The sequence below is a fragment of the Chaetura pelagica genome, unplaced genomic scaffold (assembly GCF_000747805.2).
Source record: "Chaetura pelagica isolate M959 unplaced genomic scaffold, ChaPel_1.0 scaffold17, whole genome shotgun sequence".
In the NCBI taxonomy this organism is placed as follows: Eukaryota; Metazoa; Chordata; class Aves; order Apodiformes; family Apodidae; genus Chaetura; species Chaetura pelagica.
The window spans coordinates 320,714-345,346 of NW_009970726.1; the positions used below are offsets into that span (position 1 = coordinate 320,714).

Consider the following 24,633-nt stretch of genomic DNA (forward strand, 5'->3'; position numbering starts at 1 on the left):
AAGTCCACTCTGGAAAGAGGGCCAAACACAGGTTATTGTTTGATATATTTATTCCTGACCAAGACTACTTATAAAAAGTTCAGGAGTAGTATCACCTTTCTTCAGCTGAAAAGAACTGTGTGGTGTTTTAAATTTTCATGAGTGCAAACTTGGTAGTGTTTCGAGAGAGACCCATTATATTCATTACCCAAAAGAAAAATAATTCCTTGCTTTCAGGATAAGGTTACAGATATCTGTGAAAAATGGATGTGATGGAGGATGTGTAGCACTGTATATCAACAATAAGGGAGGAGACTTGCTTTGAGACAACTTTACTGCCAGCTTTGACAGCTCTTTGTCAAAATGATAACTGAAGTAATTTTATGAGTCAGCTTTTGATTTAGCTGACATTGCCTTCCTAAAAGATGCATTCTGATCAGCATTCTGGTTTCATTTAAACTGATGCAAATGCCTGTGGCCCAGCCAGCCACAAATAACCACGTGGCAACTCACTTCCCCCCCCACTGTGGGATGGGGAGGAAAAAAATACACTGGAAAGCTTGTGGGTCAAGACAAGGACAGAGAGGGTTCACTCAGTTATAGTCACTGATAAAATAGACTCGAATTGGAGAAAAAGTCAATTTATTTTATCACTAATCAAATCAGAGCAGAAAACAAAACCCAATCTTAAAAATAGCTACCTTACCCTACCCCCCTTCCTTCTGCACTGTCCCAATTTACTCCTGATTTCTCTACCTCGTCTGCCTCAGCAGTACAGAGGGACAGGGTATGGGGTTTATAGTCAGTTTGTCACATGCTGTTTTCTACCACTCCTTCTCAGAGACAGGACTCTTCACACTCTTCCCTCTCTCCAACATAGGGTCCCTCCCACAGGAGAGAGTCCTTCATTAACCCCTACATCATGAGTCCCTCCTGTGAGGTGCAGTGTGTTAGGAACAGACTGCTCCAGCGTGGGCTGCACAAAGAGTCATGGTCTTCTTTGGTCACAGTCATCTCCCCTGGTGTGAGGTCCTCCACAGCTGCAGGTCCACACCTGCTCCACTGTGGTCCTTCACGGGCTGCTCCACTATGCTCCTCCATGGGCTACAGGGGGACAGCCTGGTGTGTTACCACAGGCTGCAGGGGAACCTTCTCCCCCTCCTACTTGACTGACCAGAGTATCTCTGCTCAGGTGTTGCTCTCACCTCTGTCTCTCCTCTACCCTGCAAGTCTTTTAGCCATTTCCTTTCACCCTTCTTAGATATGTTGATTCCAGAGGCGTTATCACCATCGCTGATAGGCTTGGGCTTGGCCAGAGGCAGGTATGACTTTGAAACTGGGGGAGCTTTTAGCAGCTTCTCACAAGAGTCACCCTTGTGGGCCACCCCCAACCATCCAAGCCCCACTACATCAACCCAGGAAAATGCCATGCACCTGTACTGTGGGAATGATGTAATGGAGTGAGAAATTAGATGGATTAGAGACTCCAGATTCTCATCACCTACTGCTGAAGAAGGTAAAGGCAGCCTTAAGCCTTGCTTTTATTTCTGGATTCATTGCTTCACATAGGACATCCTAAGATGTAAATGAAAATGGTTTGAAGAATGCAGTGATCTGTTTTTCTATTACATTCTAGTAGTGAATAGGGAATAGGGATACCTTGATTATCAAGCAACGTTCCCAAAATTGGTGGCCATGAGGGAGATGACCTGTTCTGTGAGCAAATTTGGTGTCAGAAAATTTGCCTTCTTGGCTGGGACCCCCAGAGGCTGCATCTACTGGGGTTTTGGCACATAAAATGAATTGTAGAAAAAAAGGATCCTCTTATGCTTTAAGTTCATTACTAGAAAAGAGATTGTATTATTTTGCTGTGTTATTAAATGAAATATTTCTTGAATACAAATTCAGCCAAGCAGGTACAAACTCATTCAAATGGACAAATTGACTGAGATTCAATGTGCAAATGTTTGTGTGTGCTTTGAATACAACTTAGTCATAAAAGAGAGAGGGCATCCAAGTAACAGAGTATAATATTGTAAATAGTATTGACTTAGTAATGAGGGTTAGCGTGAAGATGTATAAGTTAGTGTAACTTGTGAACCAAAAGGAAGAAGTGAGATCCAGATCAGAAAAGAGAAAACTAAATAAGGTCTTCCTAGTCCCACTTCAGTCAATGTTTGTTAATGAAAGTCTACAGCCAAAGCTGGTTTAACAGTTGGTGAATACGTTTTTGTTGATTTATGTTCTTGGTTAAAATCAGACACTGAAAGTTGTTGATTGAGAACCCCATTCCAGAGTGTGTTCCCTGTTGCCCCAGTGGTACAGATGGTGGTAATGTTCATGGTATGGTTATTGCTCTCCTTGTGAGGTTACTCAGTGTGTTGAAAGTTGTATCCTTACAGAGGGAAAAATGAAAACAAGGTTAAAATGTTAATTCTGAAAATAAGATAACTTTTCCAAGCTACATTGTTTCTCTTGAGAGTCATAAAATATTAAACTGTTTAACATCTGGAAGCATCTGTCCTTATAGTCCAGCCTGTGGATTAATGGAGTACTAAACTGCCATCATGTTCTCATGGAGATTCAGAGAACAAACAGAAAGTGCTTATCTGTTTTGACAGAGAACTGTAGAATATATAAGCAAATGCTAGATATATTTTAAATTATACATATGCATGTATTAGAAGAGATTTGTTTTCATAATTACAGCCCCTCATTATAATTATGTAACAAGTAGAATTATTTTTTTTTTGGTTCAAGACAGTGTAGTTCAAGAAAGGAAAAAGTAGTTAATTTTACAATTTTATGACACTTTCAAAATAATTTATTTATGTAAAAAGGTGAGCATTTAACTTTTATAAATTAATTAGTTTTAAATATTCAATTAGATGAATTATTGTTGTCAAATCCCATGGTAATTCAGTCTCCCTTTCTAACAGTATGACAAGTATCTAAAATGGGACATGCTGTTTCTGAGAATATCTATAGCTCAATGTTCTGTTCTGTTTTTCTAGTCAGAGTTTTTATATTAATTTTTTGATAGTAGAAAATTACAGAGGATTTTTCACCTGCTTCTCATCTTTCATGTTAAGATATTTCTGCAGCAGTTTCAATTTTTCTTTTTCTTGGGTAGTCAGGTGTTGCCCTCTAATAGGAAATTTGAGATCACTTCTTAGAAGTATGTCAAGGGCAGTAACTTGCTGAAGATGTCTGTTTGTTGCAATGCAGCAGAGATTTCAAAGTCTTTTGTCAGCCTAAAGACTTTCATCCTCTGATACTATTAGGTGTAAGTCACAGTACTCTGTTGAGCATTTTTTACATTCAATAGAGGGTAGTAGAAAATGCAAGAATGGATAAGTAAGCATATTATTCCCCCTATCAGTGTTTGGAAAAGACTGTTCTGTAATATTTCCATTCTTGTTCTGAGATAGATACATTTCTATGATGACAGTTTACTATGCTTTACAAAAAATCATCTTAATAACAATGAATGATTTATTCCGTTCTGTACTATTTAATTATTAAGTATTATGTAGGAGATTTGACAATTTAATGCTTATTCATATCTGCATTTTCAGTCTTGAAAGGAGTAATAGCATAGAAAGCATTAATTCTGTCAGTCTGTAATTTTCAAATTCAGGAAAGTTGTGGGTTTTTAAATGCATATTAAAACCCAGTAATTTATGTTATCTTTTATTTTTAAGGATGATACATGAATGCGGTGCCTATGTAATTACTTTTTTATATTTGTGGCGTGCCTAGTTCTGTAATAGTTAGTTGTCTTTTGTGTGGGGTAACTGAGTGCTGGTAACAAATGAGACTCTTGCAGAGGAGTTGAATAAGACACAAGTTTGAACTGCTAGGAAGTGGACATACCTGTGTTGCATCAACACTCCAAGGTTTTTAAATTGCTGTCAAGGAATCACCAGATCTTTGTTGTTATTGATTATTCTCATAAATATTTGTTTTCAGAAATGTGATCATGAATGCATAATCATATCTTAATGTCCTTCTAACAGTTCCTGTGTGTAATGACACGATTAATTTATTAAAGGATTATTAAGGGACGTGTGCCTAAAATTTACATACCTTTCTCTCATACTGGAGTTCAGAAATTTGTGTTAGATGCCAAAACTCTTTTTGCAGAATGCTGGAAGAGTTTTGAACATGAGAAAGATGCCCAAAACAGTGAGTTAAGTCAGCTATTGGTTTTAGATTGGGATTTATGTATATTAACAATTATGATAATTTTCTAACATAGGATGGCAGCTAATAAGATCTAGACCAACTCTTTCTTGTTATACGTATTTTTCTACACCTTTTTCCTATTAAAGGATTAATTTGATCCACTTACGAGGTGTGTCTGTATATTTACAGTATTATGTAATTTTAACTTTTTCTGTTGCACAGTGCAAATATAATCCAGTTGTGTATATAACCTATATCTAATGAGTAACACCACCTCCAGGATAGGAGGATTTTCCTTGTTGAAAGAATACAGACACTTTAAAAATTGTTGTCTATTTATTTTATTATGTCATTTCACATAGTACTTTTACGTTCTTAATTAATAAGGGTTGATACTGGGACCAGTACTGTTTAATGTCTTTGTTAGTGACATGGACTATGGGGTTGAGTGCACCCTCAGCAAATTTGCTGATGACACCAAGCTGGAGGAAAGTAACGCCATCCAGAGGGACCTTGACAGGCTGTAGAGGTGGGCCCATGCAAACCTCATGAAGTAAAATAAGGCCAAGTGCAGGAAGTAAGTCCTTCACTGGGGTCAGGGCAGTCTGAAGCACAAATGCAGGCTTGGTGGACAATGGATTGAGAGCAGCCCTAAGGAAAAGGACTTGGGGATGTTAGTTAATGAGAAGCTCAACATGAGCCAGCAGTGTTCACTTGCAGCCCAGAAAGCCAACAGTATCCTGGACTGAATGAGAAGAATCATGGCCAGCAGGTCAAGGGAGGTGCTTCTCACCCTCTACTCCACTCTCATGAGACCTCACCTGGAGTATTGTGTCCAGTTCTGGAGCCCTCAACACAGGAAAGACATAGAGGTCCTGGATCGAGTCCAGAGGAGGACCACAAAGATGATCAGAGGGCTGGAACACCTCTCCTGTGAAGGCAGGCAGAGAGAGTTGGGTTTGTTTGGTCTCAAAAAGAGAAAGCACCAAGGAGACATTTTAGGGCCTTCCAGTACATGAAGAGTACCTACAAGAAAGCTGGAGAGGGACTTTTTACAAGGGCATGTAGTGGTAGGACAAGGGGTAATGGTTTTAAACTGCAAAAGCATGGTGAGACATTAGGAAAAAAAAAAATATTTATTGTGAGGGTGGTAAGACATTGGAACAGGTTGTCCAGGGCAGTTGTGGTTGCCCCCTCATTGGAAATGTTAAAGGCCAGGCTGGATGGGACTTTGAGCAACCTGGTCTAGTGGGAGGTGTCCCTGCCCATGGCAGGTTGGTTGGAACTAGATGATCATTAAGGCCCCTTCCAACCCAAATCATTCTATGATTTTTTGTTTCTAGAAAAGGTGACTTGGAAAGAAAACAATTAAATATTTGCAATATTCTAGTTGTGGCTAAACACTAGAAAGACATTTAACTTTTGGGATGTATTATTTTAAAAGTTGGGAGACGGGTATTAAAAATAGGCAGTGGATTGTAGCCACAGTACTTATGGCACCGGTACAAGCAAGAACTGTTGTAAGAAGATATGGAATCAGTAAGAAGCTTCTTTTAAGCACTGTCATGGGGAGGTGGGAAATGTATAGTGGAATAATTATAGCCAGTTTTTTCAACCTTTAAATATATTCAGCTGTATTTAATTTTTTTAGTCTGTCATAGGTGGTCCAGTTTAAGTAAGTGCCTGTTTAAATGGTACCAGTTTCAGTCATTAGAGCCCTTCTTAAGATCTTTCCACTACTTCTGGAAGAAAGAACAGATGAAGTCGTGTAAAGTCCTTTTCCAATAATTTCGTGATGGTGTCTTTGTACAAATACATATTTGCATTCATAATACCACCTAAACATATCTAAGCCCATTCTGCAGCCCCCTTCCAGAATTTATTGCTGTTAAAACTGCATGTTTCAGTTCCAGGCAGAGAGACTCCCTTGACCCCACTATTATGAAAGAGTTTATTGTTTCTCCTTCTAAATTAAATCCTTCCTAGAATGTGTACTTTGATGTAAATTGTTTGACCATGCTAGTTTATTAAAATACTGGCCTCTTTAAGGGGTTTAAAATCTGCTTTATTGGAACCCTGTGGCTTTTACAGCACATTAGACCTCAATTAAGCAACAGGGATCCTTCTCTCTCTGTATTTCCAACTGTCCTTTCCAGGCTAGGTGTCATGATAGTGTCTTTAGAATTATTTATATATCTCCCTCATTATTTTATCATGTATTTTAATGTGACAGGTTTCTGTCCTCTAGCACTATGCAAGCTATCAGAGTAATCCTGGATGGAGCAGAGAGGGGGTTTTGGTAACCAGAAAAATACAGCACAATTTTTGGTTTCAGGTAGTGAGGTTCACTGTCATGAAAACAGATGCATTTTCATATCCTCTTCTTCAACACTAAATTGAAACAATTCCTTAATACAGGAAATGAGTTTATTTTATTTTTTTTTTCTTTTCATCTCAGCAAAATAGCCAAACTGAAGTGATGATGGAAAGTAACTAATAAAGCTAAAACTCTTGTCTGGTAGTTTTAATTTTAAAATGGAAAGTTATGTCATGCCTTCCTCTATCAGTCATGAGCACCTCTGAGATTCAGTTCATGTCTTCAAAAATATTTTACCATCCATAATGTGTAGGGGCTTCAGACTAGGTTGTAAGACCAGTGTGGATGATTTTGGGGAGGGCTAAAAGTTTATCCTATAGTAGGATAACAGGGTTCCCAGGGTGTGTGATACTCTCTGTTGGGAGATCAAACTCAAGGTGTTGTTTGGTATAGATCAAGACAGAATAAAGGTTGTTCTTCTGTATTGTGGTTGTACTTCTGAAAACAGGAAGCCCTCTGGAGATACAGCCTGGGTTGAGCTGGATGGCAGATTTACTGCCTGCTTAACTGGACCTGTGCAGAAAGATCTCTGTGCTGATGTGGCTTAGAAGGAGAAGCTGTTCAGGAGGCTGGAGAGCAGCTGCAGGACCAGGAGTGTCACTGACTCTTCCTGCAAAGAAAGAAATTTTCTTCATGAAAAAAAAAATATTTGTAAAAATCCTGTAACTCACTGATACCACTGCTGATGTAGGTTGTAGTACGAACTATGGGAATAAGCAAATCTGTCTGTTGCTGGTGTTTGGTAACAACCTGACGATCTGAGAGCACATTACTTTGCTCTCAGAATGCCTCTTCATTGAGACATTCTACTCAGTGGTCACTGGCAGGTGCTGGCACCACTTCTCCTAATTTGTGATTTCCCTGATGGGGCTGGCATATGGCTCCTCTGTAGTAGGAGGTGGCTGTGGGCAAGCACTGCAGGAGAACGGCAGCCATGTAGGGACTTTCAGCTCAGCCAGAGAGGATGTACTTAATTTTTTTGTGCATCCCGGGTTGGGCCATTGTTGAGACACCAGTTTTGAATATGAATTCCTAAAAAGATGCCTCATTATTCTTATTCCATTGCTGGTGTGAGTGGGATAGACAGTGCAGCCAAACTATAATACGTTTGAGCATAACCGTGTGTGAGCATAACTTTGTGACTTTTACTTTGAAATGTTATACTTAAATTCTTATTATACAAATATAAATTACATCTCTCAAGACATAGTAAATTATTGCAATTTAAACTTTGCAATTTTTAGTACTTAAAAAAGGTAACTTGCAAAATCATCCTTTGTGTGCGTGTTTCTACACATGTACGTTTTTGCAAGGGAGATCTTCATGTTGTTTATCTTTTGTTTTGCAGAGCAAACCTGTTGCATTTGCAGTTCGGACAAATGTTGGGTATGGTGCAGCTCACGATGACGATGTTCCGGTCCCAGGCATGGCCATCTCATTTGAGGCTAAAGATTTTCTTCATGTTAAAGAAGTAAGTTAAAACTAGAGGAGTAAGTGAATCTCTCTGAGGGGTGTTTGACTAATATTGCTACTGTTCCTTAAGATAACACTTCACATTGTCAAAACACTATAAAAATATTGTATAAATAAGCTTACTCTACTTAAGTGATAACTTTCAAGATGCACATAGCAACTTTCAAAAATATGCCTTGTATTTGCTGCATTCATTTTGCTTTCATGTAGTTTGGCTTTGAAAATTTTCACATTTTACAGCAATAACTTTGTAACTTTCCCATACAAGCCTTCCTAGGCAGCCTGCTGCCCCCTTCTGAATGAGTCCCTCATTTTATGAGATTTCCCAGCTTCTGGTCATATTCCATTGTGTTTTGTCAAAAAAAGTCAATTCATCTGGAAATGGAAATTTATAGCAGAAGAGCTAGAAAGTTACTGTAAGGATGAGAGCAACTTAGCCAAACACTTGAAAATATATCTCTGCTAGTTCGGGTGCTTTGCAGAAGCAAGAAACATTCCTAATAAACAGGTAGAAATACAAGTTGAGCAGAGACTGAGGAAACAACAGAAATGAACTTCTAATGCCTTCATGCTGGTAACTAATGAACATCATTTTCCACATATGTTAAACACACAAAAAAGGGATAATTGGCTTCAAATTGTGTATAATGAAGAAAATGTTTTCTGTCTGATGATAGTGTAAAAGAATTGCTCTGCTTTGTCTTGTTACAGAATCCTGACAAAAGAAAATGATCAGTGTTCTCAGATGAGTCTGGAAACACTGAAAAATACCAGCTCAGTTTGGTTAGATTAAAATATTTTGTATAGTTATCTATTCCATTTGCATTTCTGATAGTCTTAGACTTCATATCAAGTTTTTCCCTGGTTTCTACATGAACCAGAAACACAGAGCTACCAGATTTTCTGTTATAATTTATACATTTTTCCTCACAGAGCAACTTAAACTCAGGTGTAAATATGCATGGAAGATAATGAGGAAAAAGTTTTCTGAAGTTTTCTGGATCTCCAGAAATGCCTTGAAAGGTAGCTTAGTTCAGCTGAATTGTGATTTTGTTGGTGCTGTATGTAGCACTGAAAAATGGAGAAGTAGATTAAAATTTATGCAGCTTCAGGTGTAGTAGAACAGCCACCCTGTGCTAATTGCCATTAAAAATACCTGTTGTTCTTTTTCTCTAAGCATTTAAGGAAAGTTGACTTTTTAGATAATACTGCAATTTAGGTTGTGTATCGTTGATCCACCAACATTGTATTCTTGGTGAAATTAATTCCTTTATATGGGAGCCCACACATTTTCTATGTTTTACTCCTGACTGTATGCTTGTTAAAACAAATTATTAAATAATTAAACATGCACTATAATATCTAAATTCTTAGATTCAGATTCAAGAAGGCAACTTCTCTTCCCATTCAGATATTATCTTAATGGTTTCATAAATAAACTAAATTACTAAAAATTCATACTTGATAGAAGTTACTCCCATAACAGCAACCTTTTCTCAGCCAAAAATGGTGAATAAATCATAAAGGAAAAAGCACATAATTCTGCTCTACAGACTTCTGCAAAACAAACAAGCAAGATCTCCTGTGTATGCATGAATAAATATTATCAAATTAGAGTAGTCATTATCTCCTATTGCATTTAGCTGAAATTCAGTTAATTTCACCATCTTGTGCATTTGTAGGATTGTAAGGTTTTTTAGTTATCCAGAAACATCCATTCTTTGTGGATCCACATTTAAGATGCAGATCACATGGGCCATATGCAGTAAAGCATATATGAACAGCAGAATGTAGTCATATTTCAGAAGATTTTAATGAGTTCAGAGAAGCGGGGGAGTTTGAGAAGTAGTATTTTTGTTTTAAATAGAGAAGTGAATATAATGGAATGAAAAAAATAGATTAAAATAGATTATTGCAGAGCTGTAAAAATTGCTGCAGCAGGTAGGAGCAGATCAGAAGGAGTCTTGGGTGTCGACCAAGGGAGAACAAAAACAGCTCTCATGTAGGAGGAGAAAAGAATAAAGATGGTGAAATGGGTGGAAGTAAAAGCCATGGAGAATCATAAAGTCTGTGAAGGAAAGTTTCTGCTTAATCACTGTAGCATTTTAGTAATTTGCAAAGTGTAATTATTTTAATGTATTTCTGAATATTACCACAATTCTTCATTGCCGTAATAACATAGTGCAGTGATTAACTGCAGGGAAGAAATGCATAAAAAGGCTTAGCTGCAAATTAAAAATAATAACAAAATTATTCCAAATACAGTAATTTCTTAGTCATTACTTTTTTTTTTTTTTTTAATTTGTAGAAATTTAATAATGACTGGTGGATAGGACGGTTGGTAAAAGAAGGCTGTGAAATAGGATTCATACCAAGCCCAGTCAAACTAGAAAACATGAGGCTGCAGCATGAACAAAAGGCAAAACAAGGAAAATTCTACTCCAGGTAATAAAAATAAATCATTAAAAATAGTAGCATTGACTGTGACACAACTTGGAAGTTAGTGCTGTGTATGCTGTAGTTCTTCTTATTTACTATAATAGGCAAAAACCATTCTGAACCAATAAAGGAAGTAATATTTATATATATAATTAATGTCATTGCCATTTGAGAGAAAAAGTAGTTATTTAGATTGGGGATCTGTGTTGGCCTACAATGTCTATTACTCCATTTTACTTTATGAAATAAAATATATTCAAACATACAATGTGGTTAGTACATTTACTATGTGCAAGCACAATTTTCAACTTAAAAAAAAAAAAATCTCCCTAATTTCTTTAGCGTTTGTTACTTGTTTTCATCATCTTGCAGTTTCTAAACACTTTTAAAGCTGATTTTACAAATTACAGGAAATTCCAAGATTAATTTATTTGTAAGCTGAAGCCAGTGCCTGTTTGCTCTCTCTTAGCAGGAAAATGGTTTGTTCTGTCAAATTCCTTGCCTACAAATACAGTTTTTTAAGAATACTGTGTTTTCTGATGGAAGTTACATGTCGAGTCATTTGTTCTGTCTGACTGCAGTCATCATTACATAAAAATACAGATTCAGTTTCTGAAGGTATTGACCAGTTCTGCAAGATGATTATAATGTCATCTTTGCTGTAGAATTCTTAATAAAGAGTTTCCCAGTAAATCTACACATGTGGATGCAAATGCTACTTGATTCTCTTTGGGTATATAGAAAACCAGTATTTTCAGTATGTCTAAGTGGGACAGAGCAGGAATTGAGAAAACAGCTGGGAAACATTTGGAAAGCCAGGAAGGGTTTCCTGCTTCAGTAGGAGGGACAGCAGGGTTTGTCTATGGTAGGAGAAGACAATGCTACAATGTGCAGCCATGCTTGCTGGCTGTGAAACAAAACTTTACTATGCATCTGCTGTACTCAGGATACTAGTTTTCTTATTCTGCTCAGGATGCTTCTGATACAGCCAAATCTGACCCAGTGATTGAAAAAGCTTCCACTCTCCAAAACTTCTCAAGAGAAGTAACACTATCCTATGCCACAACTGCATTCACTTAATGCTTATTAATATTTTAAGATGGAGAAAGTGGAAACTAGTACTTTCATATTAATTATTGGGAGAGTGAAATATTCTTTCTTGCATTCTTTTCAGTGCTGCTCTTGTTATGGTAACTGAAATAAGAGAACTAAAAATATTGTTGTATTTTCGCAACTGGCATAGGTTTTCAGAAAGTAGAGCCTGACAAAAACCTAGACTCTGCCTTCAAGAGACTTTTTTTTCCATACGTGCTACCTTGTATTGAAACAGCAAAGGAATTTGTACTTTAATTTGTTTGAGAAGATGTTAGGCAAACATACAATCAGTTTCATTAGGGAGCTATCCATAACTCTTCTGTTAAAGGAAACAAATAAGCTTAGTCTTAGTAATGACTACTAATGTTGGTACTTATATCAGTAGCTGTGTTAATAATTGGGTCACATTAAGATCATGAAGCAGTGAGAGCATATGCAACAGAAGGAAGTTGCACAGCAGAACAAGGAGCATGACTGATGTTTGCAGTTCCTCAGTCCTCAGAATGTGCACACATTTTGTGCAAGATGTATATTTTATACTACGGCCAGAAATACTGTTTGTCTCTCAGCTAACAGCTCATTTAGAAGTCAGGTAATAAACAAACCAGAACAAGTACAGAGAAAGCTATGAAACTTAAGACTGATTTGTTGCTTCACTCCAGTAAATCAGGAGGAAACTCTTCATCCAGTTTGGGTGACATCGTTCCTAGTTCCAGAAAATCGACGCCTCCATCATCTGGTGAGTTGGTTATGAACACTTTGGTTTACAGACTCAGGCACCTAATTTTTAAAAAATAGTATATATTTAGTCCTATTTTTCTTATTCCTTGTATTTCATAGATGTTAAGTTGGATGGTTATGTTGCCCTATAAGGTGGGTTTGAGTAGGTTTGAAGACATAGTGACAGAAGTTCAGTCAATGATAGGGCTATTAAAAATCCACAAAATTCCCTCTTTGCTTTTACTATGTTGTTGTGGTTTTTTTTAATAGCAAATACTTAATCAGTTGATGAGATTGTGTTGCAGTAGGATAGCTAGAGGTTTGGTCTGGCCTTAACACTCCTGCTGAGAAAGAATTAACTTCTGGTACAGGAGAAGAAGCATCAGTAAGAATAAAAATTTCTGAGAGGTTTCTGCAGTAGCATCAAGAACAACATTATTTTGTAATAACAGGAACTTTTAGTTTCCCAATTCTGACAATAAGGATGTGCTTCACAAAATTCTAATATATGAGGTATTTTTTTCCTTTTTTGACAAATTTTTTACAGAGACTGTTTTGTATTTAGAACAGTAGCTCATTGAAAAAAACCTGGAAAACTGTTAGAAAATAAAAGAAAAATTCTAATATTCCACTAACTTCAGCTGATGCATTGCTGGATATTTTATCTCTCCTGAAAGAAAAAACTTACATTTTGAATTTTTGAATTTGCAGAACGAGAAAATATTAATGAATGTTGCTAATGCATTTTCTGCTGGGGCAGAGACATGTATTTTCTGATCGTATTACTTTATATGAAGCTTGGTCTACAGAACAGGCATCTTAAAATGATCCTGAAGATTTAAAATGATTTACATGGACATTAAGAGAGAGACAGAGGAGTTCAGTCAAGTTAGGATAGCAGCTTCATTTGATGAAATTAATTGAGAAAAATACCTGTCTGTGTTGTGAAACCAAGAACTGTTAAGAACCAGTGAAAAAGAAAATGCAAAGGCTCATAGCAATGGCTCATTAGCCATTTCCCTGGTCAATATTGGATTGATATAGTAATCAATCCAAACAGGTGTTATGGGCCACTAAACAGGATGAGAATAATGATGAAAATTACTGAAAAAAACTCAATGAACGAAAAATAATTATCAATCAGGGAAGTAGCACAGAACACATTACATAGTGTGAAGACTGAGAATGAAGACAGCAGATATTGATATCTAGCTGATTAAATGCTGCATTTCTCTTTACAGGAAAAGCCTAACAACCATGATTTTTCTTAACTGATTATTTTAGTTGAACATAGAATCAAAGGAGTTTTGGTATGCCTTACTACGAGTGATTTATTGCATCTGTGCTGGCCTATATTCAAGAAAAAGCTAGTATGTTCTTTTTATATTTACAAAGAGATGAAGGAAGAGTGTTGCTAGAAGAAGAAATGACATTATTTCTTTGGCTGTGTTTAGGAGCAGGAGTGTAGAAACAGGGTTTGGATCTACTCACAGGCTTTCCTGGCAAGGGTAGGCTCAAAGACACAGTTCTATAATCAGGAATTGTCACACATGATGGCATTAGACCTGTGGATAAGTAAAATGAGAAAATATACTTTACTCAAACAGAAGAAATTGCTGTCCCAAGTGTCTCTTAAATCAGTAGCTACATGTAGGCTTGACATAAATATTTATTTGTTGCATAATTTAATAGCACATGCTGCTATATTAGTTGATAGCCCACTCATTAAGCAGCTGAAAGCAGGTCAGTAAGATGGTTTCATAACAGTTTGTAGTGATTAATTATGGGTTTGGATAAAGTCAATGCAACTGATACTGCTTACAGATCTATGCAGAGTTAGATTTAGTTCCACATAATGGCACAGCAAGATAAGCATGTCTTACCAGTGGGTGTCAAGAGGTGGATAAGATCTTTACACACGAGTGATGTTGTACAGCATGTTTGGGGAATACTTCTGTGTATTTACTTGCTTTCTGAGGACAAATTTAATACATTACTGAAGATCAGAAGTAAGCATTGTGAACAAGAAGGCTGGTTGGCTTGGTTTTGTTTCGGATGTAGTTAGAAGGGATCTGTTGGACCCAACATTCAGGATAACATTTGGCTTTTCATTTGGAAAATGTATTTACTTCTGACTCCATGATGATTTTTGCTTAAACTGTTTTTACTTACTTGCCAAATACGGTATTTTTTTTATATTTATGGTAGAAGCATTGTGGGCTGTATATTCTTTTGGCATAGAGGTTGAACAATAGTGGTTTGCTGTGTTCATTTCCATTTTGCCCTGCCTACATCCTCACTCTTTAAAACAGGATCCAGGTCTCTGAGACAAGCTGAGATCAATTTCCTCTCTTCTGCTACCCAGTCTTTAGTTTCCACTATTATTAGGTCTGGTTTTTTATTTCTAATAAATATATCTTATGACTGCTCTGCATTTTTAGTTAAAATGGTTAAAAATCCCAATTGCAGTCCACCTTGAGTTAAAAGTAGATATAATTGTACCAATATCAGGCTGGTTTTGTCTTCAAAGTATTTTTTCTTTTGTTTCTTCATTTCCTATAGATGCACTAGTGTCTATTTCAGTTGATGATACTGATTTTGAATTAGCATTCATTGTTATAAAATAATAGTTGGCCAAGTTCTTTTGTTTACATTGGTGAAAGTCATACCTATTCCAGTGATCTAGTTTGGTTTTACAGTGATAAAAGAAGAAAGAACTTGGCCATTGCCCTGTATTGTAATTCTGTGTATATCTGACGCAGCTGTGTAAAAACAGATCAGAGGAAAGTGTTGTAGTAGCTATTACAGATTGCTTTCTGTCTTCTAATCCTAATGTACTGCACCTTTACATTTTCCCCTTTGTTTTATTGTGTTTTATACTCATTGTTGATTTTTACTTTTTTCTAAAAATTTATTTGTTCCTCTGGACAGTTTATTTTTCTTTACCTGTTATTTCCTTTATAACCTATATTTACTTTCCCTGTCATCTGATAATTCTGAATTGTTTGTCTGTATATAGCTATAGACATAGATGCCACTGGCTTAGATGCAGAAGAAAATGATATTCCAGCAAACCATCGCTCCCCCAAACCCAGTGCAAACAGTGTAACATCACCCCACTCCAAAGAGAAAAGAATGCCCTTCTTTAAGAAGGTAACACTGACTTCCAAGCTCCCATCTGTCCACCTGCTCACCTGCACTGCGTCACATCTCTAGTCCTGTTAACTGTCTGCGTCCTTTGAGAGGCCAATAACATGCATGCTTTGTTGTTCTTTGTTTCTTTTCCATGCTGCTGTAGCTAAGCAGAAGCAGAAATCGGTAAGTTTCTATTGACATTACCTGTGTTTATCCTGCCACTGGCATCATTAGCATTAATACCCCAGATTAACAGTGCAGCTGTTCTAGAATTAAGGAAGAAATGTATCAAGCTGTTAGTGGATTCAGTACAAGAAGACAAACAGTCCCAAGTTCAACGTGTCCGTGAAACTCTGCCACACAGAGGTTTTGATAGAATAATAGGACCGAGTTAGAAGGCCTTCTAAAAAATTGAGGAAGTAATTTCTAACAAATCCATAGAGTGCACCTCTCTAGTGTATGCCTCTTCTTTCTGTCTTTCTCTAGAGTTTTTTCCTCATAATTCACTGCATTGAAATAATTATTGGAAGCTAATCAGATACTCAGATTGTACTTCGAAAACTACGAGTCAGAATCGTATTTTTATTTTAGTCAGTATTTAAACTTCCAATAGATTAGGTGCAGACTCTGCAGGTGAACAAGACCAGTGGAAAATTTCAGACTTGTTTTGACAGTTTACTTTGAATTTTTCCTGTTGTCATGTATAAATTATTACCCAAATGTTCTTGCCATCCATCAGTCAGAGTTTCTAAGCATCTCAGCTAATGAAGTGGTACTGGTGGTTCCCAGGAGAGCCAGTGTCTCTCCATAGATGACCAAGATAACTACAAAATTATGCAATTGGCATCTACTTGCAGTGAACTGTGATATGTTTCTAGGATCTTTTCTGGGATGAGTTCTCAAGACACCAGGTAGCTGCCAAATGATGCAGTGAAATACCACACTTCTACTTTTTTTGTTTTTAAATCTTACTCTTCATCTATGAATGTGTTTTTAACCACTCAGTTAAATCTACAAGAAACAACAGACTTTTTTAGAACTTACAGAGTCCCAAGTTCCACTATTATCATTGCTGTGGACGTTCTTATGTTTAGTAAATAAAAATGTTTCTTTTTTCTTCCTGAGCTCTTTTAAGTAATATTGGATCCTTCTCATTTTCAAAGTCAACAGTATTTGCTTCAGTAGGATCTGTTAAGTGCTGTGTCATTCGCAGCCCAATACAGAAATCAGTATCAGTTTCTTGCTTCTGACTGGTTTCTTATTTAATCATATTTATAACCAAGTATAGATGCTAAGAAAGAATAATATATGTTGACATCTATTGGATGCTGTCTGTGTAAGGATCTTTGCAGCTTCTAAATTAACCACCTTGGACCTGGATGGTGGGTAGTGCCATCTCTCTCTTCATTCTTGTTCTTCTGTATCTGAATCTTTACTGCCTTTACTGGTTTTACAGTAAATACTGGATGAGCATCCCAAAACACTGAGCAAAAGCTGTGTGGTTAAAACTATGCTAGTTTTTATTCCAATTTCTTACTTGAATCCACAAGTGAAAGCTGTACAGCTCAGTGCCAGTCCCTCAGAAAATATTAGATTCTCTAATAATAAGTTAAAGAACTTTAATGCTTCCATCAGAAAACTTTTACTCAGTTTTCTGCTGACAGCTTAGTTACATCAAGCTGTAATACCCCATATGCCATCAAAAAAGGTAATTTCTGTGCTTTCCCTAATTTTCAAAAAGCTAGTTAACTTCTATCATTAACACCTTCGTTTGAGTTAGCCACATAGGACAAAGACCTGCTGCAGCAGGACACTCAAGCTATAAGCACTTACACATCTGGAATGAATTTTTCTTAGGATCTGTCTCCTATATGGTTTTCAGATTGCTAGTAATACTAGCAGTGGAGGGCTGCATTTTGATACTGACACATTTGAAATGTGTTGAGTCAGACATGCTTTTGATGCCTTGGGCACTAGTATTCATCCTTACATTACTAATTATCCAGTAAAGCTACAGGTAACAAAAAATAAAATAAATTACATTGAAAAACATTCACAAAATGTTTTCTATGTTTTAGACTGCTTTAGACTGCTGCTTGTGAGCATTTTGTGGTGTCACTGTATCAGTGTCTGTCTTTGTGTTTTTCTGTTTTGGAATGTGTATAATTATTTTAATGTTATTGTGAAACACCTTGGGATACATTGAGTACTGAAACAATGAACAATGACTGTATCTGTGATCTTGACTGATGTATTTGCACTACATAGGCATCTGAAAAACAGATCTGGCGTACCTTTTTCCACACTTTCATGTTTTACCCCAAGATGAAAATAAACCAAACCCTCCCTTAGAAACAAAATCTCTCTGACAAGACTTATTCTCCGTGATAATATTTTGAATATCTGTTTATTAAAGTTACACAAAAATAGTTTCATTTGTTATTTCCATAACAATATAAAAATGCAATATTTGGAAGCGGGAAATATTTTTATCTTTGTATTTTAAGTTACTTTTTCTGTATTGTGCATGATACATCAGTAAGTAGTTTGGTGAATACTGTACTAACAGAATCCATTATTGAGTGGTGATGGGAACTTCCCAAAGTGGAAGGATTGCTATCCCAAGCTCTGTTTATGAATTTTTTTTATAAACACTCAGTCATTATTTTTATTCCATTTGCAAGTGAATTGTGGATGCAAATGTGGAAGTCAGACTATGAGTTGCTTCCATGGGAATTTGCAGTGATGTCACAATGTTTTGTCAAGCAGTGGGCAGATCCAAACATAAAGAGATGTTATGCTTTTCCCGTCCCTTTTTGTTTCATTTTTCTCCTTCATAATTTGCCTATGTAAAATTTTCTATGGGAAAGGGATGTCACAGCTCTAGAGTCAATAATTTCAAATAATTAACTACTGTGAATATCCCTTTCAATTAACCAGTTAGGAATTACAAAATGGGGCACGTGACTATCTCCAGAATAACAGTTTTGTAGCTGCACAGGGCAAATATGAAAACAGCAAGAAAACCAAAAACCAAAGAAAAGCTTTTTCGAAAGAAATCCCTGAACCTGTTATGTCCTTATCTTGTACTACCAGTTTTCAGGAAAAGTTAATGAACTCCATGTTGGTGATATCACTGGAAATTCAGAGTTCCAAATGTTTTAAGTAATGTGTAGCACTTTGTTTAGGTGCTGTGGTGCTGAAAGCTTTTTCTGTTTTGCAGACAGAGCACATCCCTCCCTATGATGTAGTGCCTTCTATGCGGCCAGTAGTTTTAGTGGGGCCTTCACTGAAGGGATACGAGGTAAGTCATTGTAGTGAATCGTTTTATTTTGCTCAAAATATTCTGCTTCATTTGCATTTGTGTATTCAAAGGTAGTTAAGCTGAAGAACATGATTTATATCATAGACAAAAATATAGACAGTTTTTACTTCCACCAGAAGTGCTTACATGTATTTTATTTCTTACTAGAGTTCAGATTAAGAATCAATTACTTTTGTTCAGATACAAGATTTACAGTCAACTTTATTACATATTATTATTTGCATCACGTATTATGAGTTTCCTATGCAATTATTAATTTGTTATTTATTTGCTTCTAGGTAACAGATATGATGCAGAAAGCATTATTTGATTTTTTAAAACATAGATTTGAAGGGCGGTAAGTACTTTGTAACGCAGCTTTACTTGACTTTAGGTTCTGTTTAGATACTACCAGATTTTTAAGAAATAATAACATTCTTGACATACTATGTGTAGAAAATTAGAAACAGCAGCTCACACCTTGCTTGGTTGACTGTAGGGCCCTTGGTAGCAGGCAACCTGCACTCTGCTGGGTTTTGATCTGAGGGCTGTTGCAGTCTGTCCCCCACAGCGTACTCAGCAGGGTCCAATCTGATTTGTGTTTAAGCCTCCAGGCATTACTGCAATGGCACATTCTCTAATTCAAACATCACAGACCCACAGACCAGAGACATCAGGAGGATTCTCCACATGTGATTGTATTGCTACTGAATCAGACCCCAGATTAGTATGTGCTAGTGGGTTGACATTTGTGGTGAAAAAGTGAAAAAATAGGAAGGTCTTGTTATAATATCTGTAACTTCAAGCAGGGTTTCATTTAGTTTGGGAGTGGATAGAGCAGTAACAATATTTTATCTGACCTGGTGCTGTCAAACTTTCCAGAAGGGAGCCTGAGGTTTTCTGTGAATAGCTTCAGCTCTTTAAAATACCAGACTGTGGTTTAAGCTGTTGGGTTTTCTCAGTCAGAATGAAAATGTTGCGATGTAACCATTTAGGAGTCTCACTTTATATTAAAAAGTGTTGTTAAGTCTTAGATATGTAGCTTCAGAATGGGAAGTTAACAAAATGAGCGTTGCAAGCAGAATAAAAAAAAATGATACATCATTATGTCTTAAAGTACTTTAATTTAGAGCATACCTAATTTTCAGTTGTAGATCCAGTTGTGCAGGGTGAATCCACAAATATTCTGAACACAGTTGGTATCTATAGTAGCAGATCTGAAGCTTCCCAAACTTCAGTAGCATCCTGAATTGGTACTCAAAGTCCTCAACAAATTTGTACAGGAGGTTCTTGCATACATGCTACTGCTTTCACTGTCACTCTGCTGTTAGGATGTCCCCACTGTTATTGCAATTGTTTCACTATATAAATATATGTATCCTTTGTTTTGAGAGCAAACATGTTCTTCCTAGTGTTACGTATCTCAGAAGATGTTAGAATGACCTTAAAAAAGATCTTAAAATAAAGAAGTGTTTTTACACTGAGAAATCTAGCTTTCTTCAATATACAATAGTTGCGTTTAAAAATGGGAAAAACTATTTCTATTGCATGAAGGAAGGAAGACTGCAGGAAAAATAATAATATAAAATAAAAAGACCCCCAAAAGCTGTTAAAGTTTGTACTGTACATCAGCTAGCAAATAAAGGTAACTAATGAATATCCAAAATTGCCTGTTTCATTTTAAGTCTAATGGCATTATCTGTGAGGAGCCATGAAAGAAATCACAATCTTTGGTTATATTTTTAGCTTAAGTTAAATCATGCCTATATTTTCAAAATTATGTTACTAATTAGTATTGTGCAAATAATTCTGTTTTTCTGTATTAACTTCTGGCTTGGTAACATTTTAGAGGGGTTTAGATAAGTATATGCACATGTTGTGCTCATTGGGAAATTACCTATTTTGTTACATTTTAGATGAACAGCATCTGACTTTTCTTGCTAGAGAGGAGTTCTCCCTGTTCTTAACAAATCCATTTCTTCATTTTAAATTGCAAGTAAGGTCATACAAGGAAGAGCAATGGTATATCATCAGTCTGATTTAACTCTCTGCACCCTAAACTTCATTAGACCAGAGAGTTTGAAAGGGGATTTATCCAAAGGGTACATTTTGACCCTGTAAAGCAAAACAGAGTTAACTGTTTTCCTAGGGAGAAGACTATGCAAAAGGTTGTGTAGCAGGTCAGTGCAAACAACTGGAAGTAACCACTACTTTCTTGGCTCATCGCACAAAAGTGAACCTGCCAGATACTCAGCCCAGAGTTTTCAATTGATTGCTTCTTAGTATTGCATTCCACGTTTTAGTAGCCAACATATTGCTGGGTCTCTCTGAAAAATGACTGGCAACTATTGCATTCTGTTAAAAAACGTATTATAATAAACTGAACCATAAAAATCTAAGTTATATGGCTGTACTAAGTTCCCTGCTAAGCCTTATCTTTACCTATTAACTCTGCATAACTGTCTGTCTTACACGTATTCTTAAAGTAAGCCAGGTTGGCTTATTCAACAAATTAATCAATATTAGGGAAAGGAGAAACCAGCCTATTCATACAGAGGTATGGGTGCAAACTCTGACCACATCAGGCTTGGAGTGCCCATGGAAGTCCCATCTTCTGCAGCATGTCTCTGACCATCCCCTGCCTCCACTCTCCCCAGATACATGTATCTGTGCAGTCAGTGGTCATAGTGTGTTTCAGTACTGTGCAGATACCTTATCAATAGTTCTTGTAACAGTATCAGATGAAGTTTCTTCTCTTTTCGCATTGTGCAAAGCATACTGTGCTGCTAAGAAATTACTTTTATGTTGTCTTAGCCAGCTTCTAGTGTGAAATGAGTCTCTTTTTTCCCCCACATCCCTGTATGATAAATACATTCTGTTCTATTTTCCTGTATTTTATTTTTGCAGTATATCAATTACCCGAGTCACAGCAGACATCTCGCTTGCCAAACGCTCAGTATTAAACAACCCCAGTAAGCACGCGATAATAGAGCGATCTAACACAAGATCAAGCTTAGGTAAGTACCTATAATGATGCTATCTACAAACTGACTGTAAAGTACACTTCTCTCAGTTTGTATCTGTAAGCTAAAAATAGGCTTGTCTCTGCTGTGAGAAAATCCCAGTTCCCATAATTCAGAAATCCTGGCACTAGAAATAATTTTCAAATCACTGCCATATGAACATCCTATAGTGCTGATTTTGGTTTATATTGTTTATATTCAGTTTTCATGTTTTGTTGTTTGCTTCAGCAGGGAGAAGTAGCTATCTATAAAGTAAGTGAGAGGTGAAGACGTCATTCTGGTTAAACAGAAGTGACAGTTTCAGAAAACCTGACATTGTATGGTTATTATTGATATGCATTATTATTATTAGTTCAGTCTTGCCACCAAAGTCTATTTAATAATTTAATGAAAAGGTAAAGTGTCCCTTGTTTTGAATAGAACTGAAAATTGGTAATAAGGGTGGTGATTAGTTTCCAACCTGAACATCAAAGCATGTGCAGTTTTGTGCAATACTGCACAAATATATGCAGCAGTAAAAAGTATCTAATCTATATTTCATGCTAAAATATTTTCATAAATATAAAAGCGGTATCACAAAAATTTATTCAGAGTAAAAAACATACTAAAACTAAATGCAGCCCAGTTTTTTACACTTTTATTCATGGTAACCTTACTCTTAATAACATCACATGTTTTCTTTGAGTCAAGGTACTTTTTTGATAGAGATATTTAAATGGAAATTCTTACAGAACCTCAGCTGGAGATATGCAAAAGATCGCAGTGATTATGTAAATATGTGGGTAGATAGATATGTCTCTCTCTTGTAATAGGCCTATTATTATAATTACTGAAGATTTCCCGCTACATACAAGGTTTTCAGTTACTTATAATTATTCTAAATATTAACTTCCAAAATATTTTTTTAAATTATCTTGGGAAATATCAGAGCAACCAGATCATTTTAACAATGAAATTAGAGCAAAAATTTTACCTATGTTCAAATATTCTCAGTCTTTTCTTTCATAAACTGTAATACTCCCATAATTCTAATAATCCAGCAGGATTTTGAAATTTGGTAGTGAATTGGACAGTATTTTCAGTTACATGTTTATGGGCATTTTAAATTAAAATAAGGAAAAAAGCTGAGCAAACTATTAGAAGGTGCCCTTAACACATGCCGAGCTTTGGATCTGAATTGCTTAAAGACTCAGCTGCCCTAGGCAAGGTCTAGCAATGATGCTGAGCAGACCCTTCCCCAAACAGATTGGAGTGGGGCAGCCAAACAGAACTAGAGCAGAAAGATGCTCATCTTTCAGCTTTTAATCCCTACTTTGCTGCACAGCATGAAGTATGGAGCAAAACGTTGGTTACTTTAAAGATGTTAAGCTTGAGGAGCAGGTGGCTGCACTAAGGGTGAAAGGCAAATAATGAAAATCCATTATGGAAAAGGTTGGAGTAATAGAGTGGAAACTGGGGTAGTTGAGCCCACGGGTGAAGTATCCCTAGGGTCTGTGCTCCAGACAGGAGGTAAAATAGTGAGGAAGGAAGTTGGGAAGGGAAATCATGTCGTAGCAGTGGGTTGGGAGGAAAGCTGAGATACGATAAAACAACCTGGAATCAGCAAAGGGAACTGCTTTCATGAGGTAATGGGAAAACCCTTGAAGAAGTCAAAAGAAGGTAAGTACAAGGAGTGTTACAGCCTGTTCCCTCACTTGCCTGCCACGTGCCTCAAAGTAGAAGTAGAATTAGAAAATTTCATTGGAGCATCATGGTAGGTGGCCTAGTAGTGGTTCACAAAGAAGATACCACGTCAGTGCTGTAACTACATAGTTGGCTTAAGTAGCAGAGGTGAGTGACAATATCAAACCATATAGTGGAATTTTGATTTTTCAGTTTGTGTGATGGATTTGCTATAAGTCAACAAAAAATGCTATGAGAAAAAAGTATTAGTAAGTGTACAAACTGAGGTTGTGCAAAATAAAGGTTAGTAAGTAATAGTAAGAAGGTTAACTGTGCAACTTCTTAGAATCATTAGGTTATGTATACTGTCATTCAGTTTTTAATTATGTATTTACAGAATACTTTTCCATCAGTCCTCTGCCTTAGTTGTTTTTTATCTTAAAACAACTAAAAAAACCTAATGTACGGGTTTGGAATTGCTTAGTGAATTGCTCTTTTGCTTGCTATGAAACTTGTACAACGTATGAGGCAAGAACCTTCAGGAAGGCAAATTAAGTTCTCTAAAAACACAATAGGACATTTATTTTCAATTTAAAATTTTGGAGAGCAGGACAGGAAATAGTGATTTGACCAAAACTTTTGTGGCAGTAAATCACTCCACAGCAGTCCTGCTCACCACAGCAGAGTTGAGGTACAGTGCTGAGGGGTGAAAAGGGAGACTTGCTTTTTATTTCATTAACTGAAGAGCCCAATGCAGTAGTGGATTTTGTTGCTCAAAATGGGCTTAATGCTACACACACCTATTGACTGAAAGTTTGCTTTTGTGAAGGAATCAAGTCGAACAGACTCAGGATTTGACTCATTGAAAACCAGTAAGAGCACTGAATATTCTATTGTAAAATTAATGTACAAAAAAAATTATAAAAATAGTGTCTGGCTCATAAAGTTTGAGGAGGACAGCACAGTCTTATTCCTCTCCTCTATGAAAGCTTGTTTTTTATATTAAGAAATGTTTGCTTGTCAATATTGTTACATGTTAAATATGTGAAATGCTAGAACTAAATTTAAGGGAAGGGTGATTGATTCATTTATTTAAAAGCCTAGAAGAAATCTGTAATTTTGAAAAGACTTTTCTGTCCAAAAATGTACAGCACTTTGTTAAATCTCATTCACCTGAAAATCAGTCCCAATTGGCTTAATTAAATATGTGCAGACACCATTTGCAGAAACTGCTGAAC

The 24,633-nt window shown here is 36.4% G+C and overlaps 1 protein-coding gene across 2 annotated transcripts in view; it reads left to right on the forward strand.

Moving 5' to 3' along the window:
* CACNB2 (calcium channel, voltage-dependent, beta 2 subunit) overlaps positions 1-24,633 on the forward strand; it is an 86,577-nt gene that overhangs the window by 43,853 nt on the left and 18,091 nt on the right. Inside the window, exons 3-9 of one of the 2 annotated variants that reach the window (XM_010006949.1) lie at positions 7,893-8,015; positions 10,326-10,462; positions 12,214-12,290; positions 15,291-15,424; positions 18,630-18,710; positions 19,010-19,068; positions 21,618-21,727. In XM_010006949.1, coding sequence (XP_010005251.1) covers positions 7,893-8,015; positions 10,326-10,462; positions 12,214-12,290; positions 15,291-15,424; positions 18,630-18,710; positions 19,010-19,068; positions 21,618-21,727 — 721 coding nt within the window. Of the gene's footprint in view, positions 1-7,892; positions 8,016-10,325; positions 10,463-12,213; positions 12,291-15,290; positions 15,425-15,569; positions 15,590-18,629; positions 18,711-19,009; positions 19,069-21,617; positions 21,728-24,633 lie in introns of both variants that reach the window. The other variant, XM_010006950.1, reaches the window with a different exon arrangement.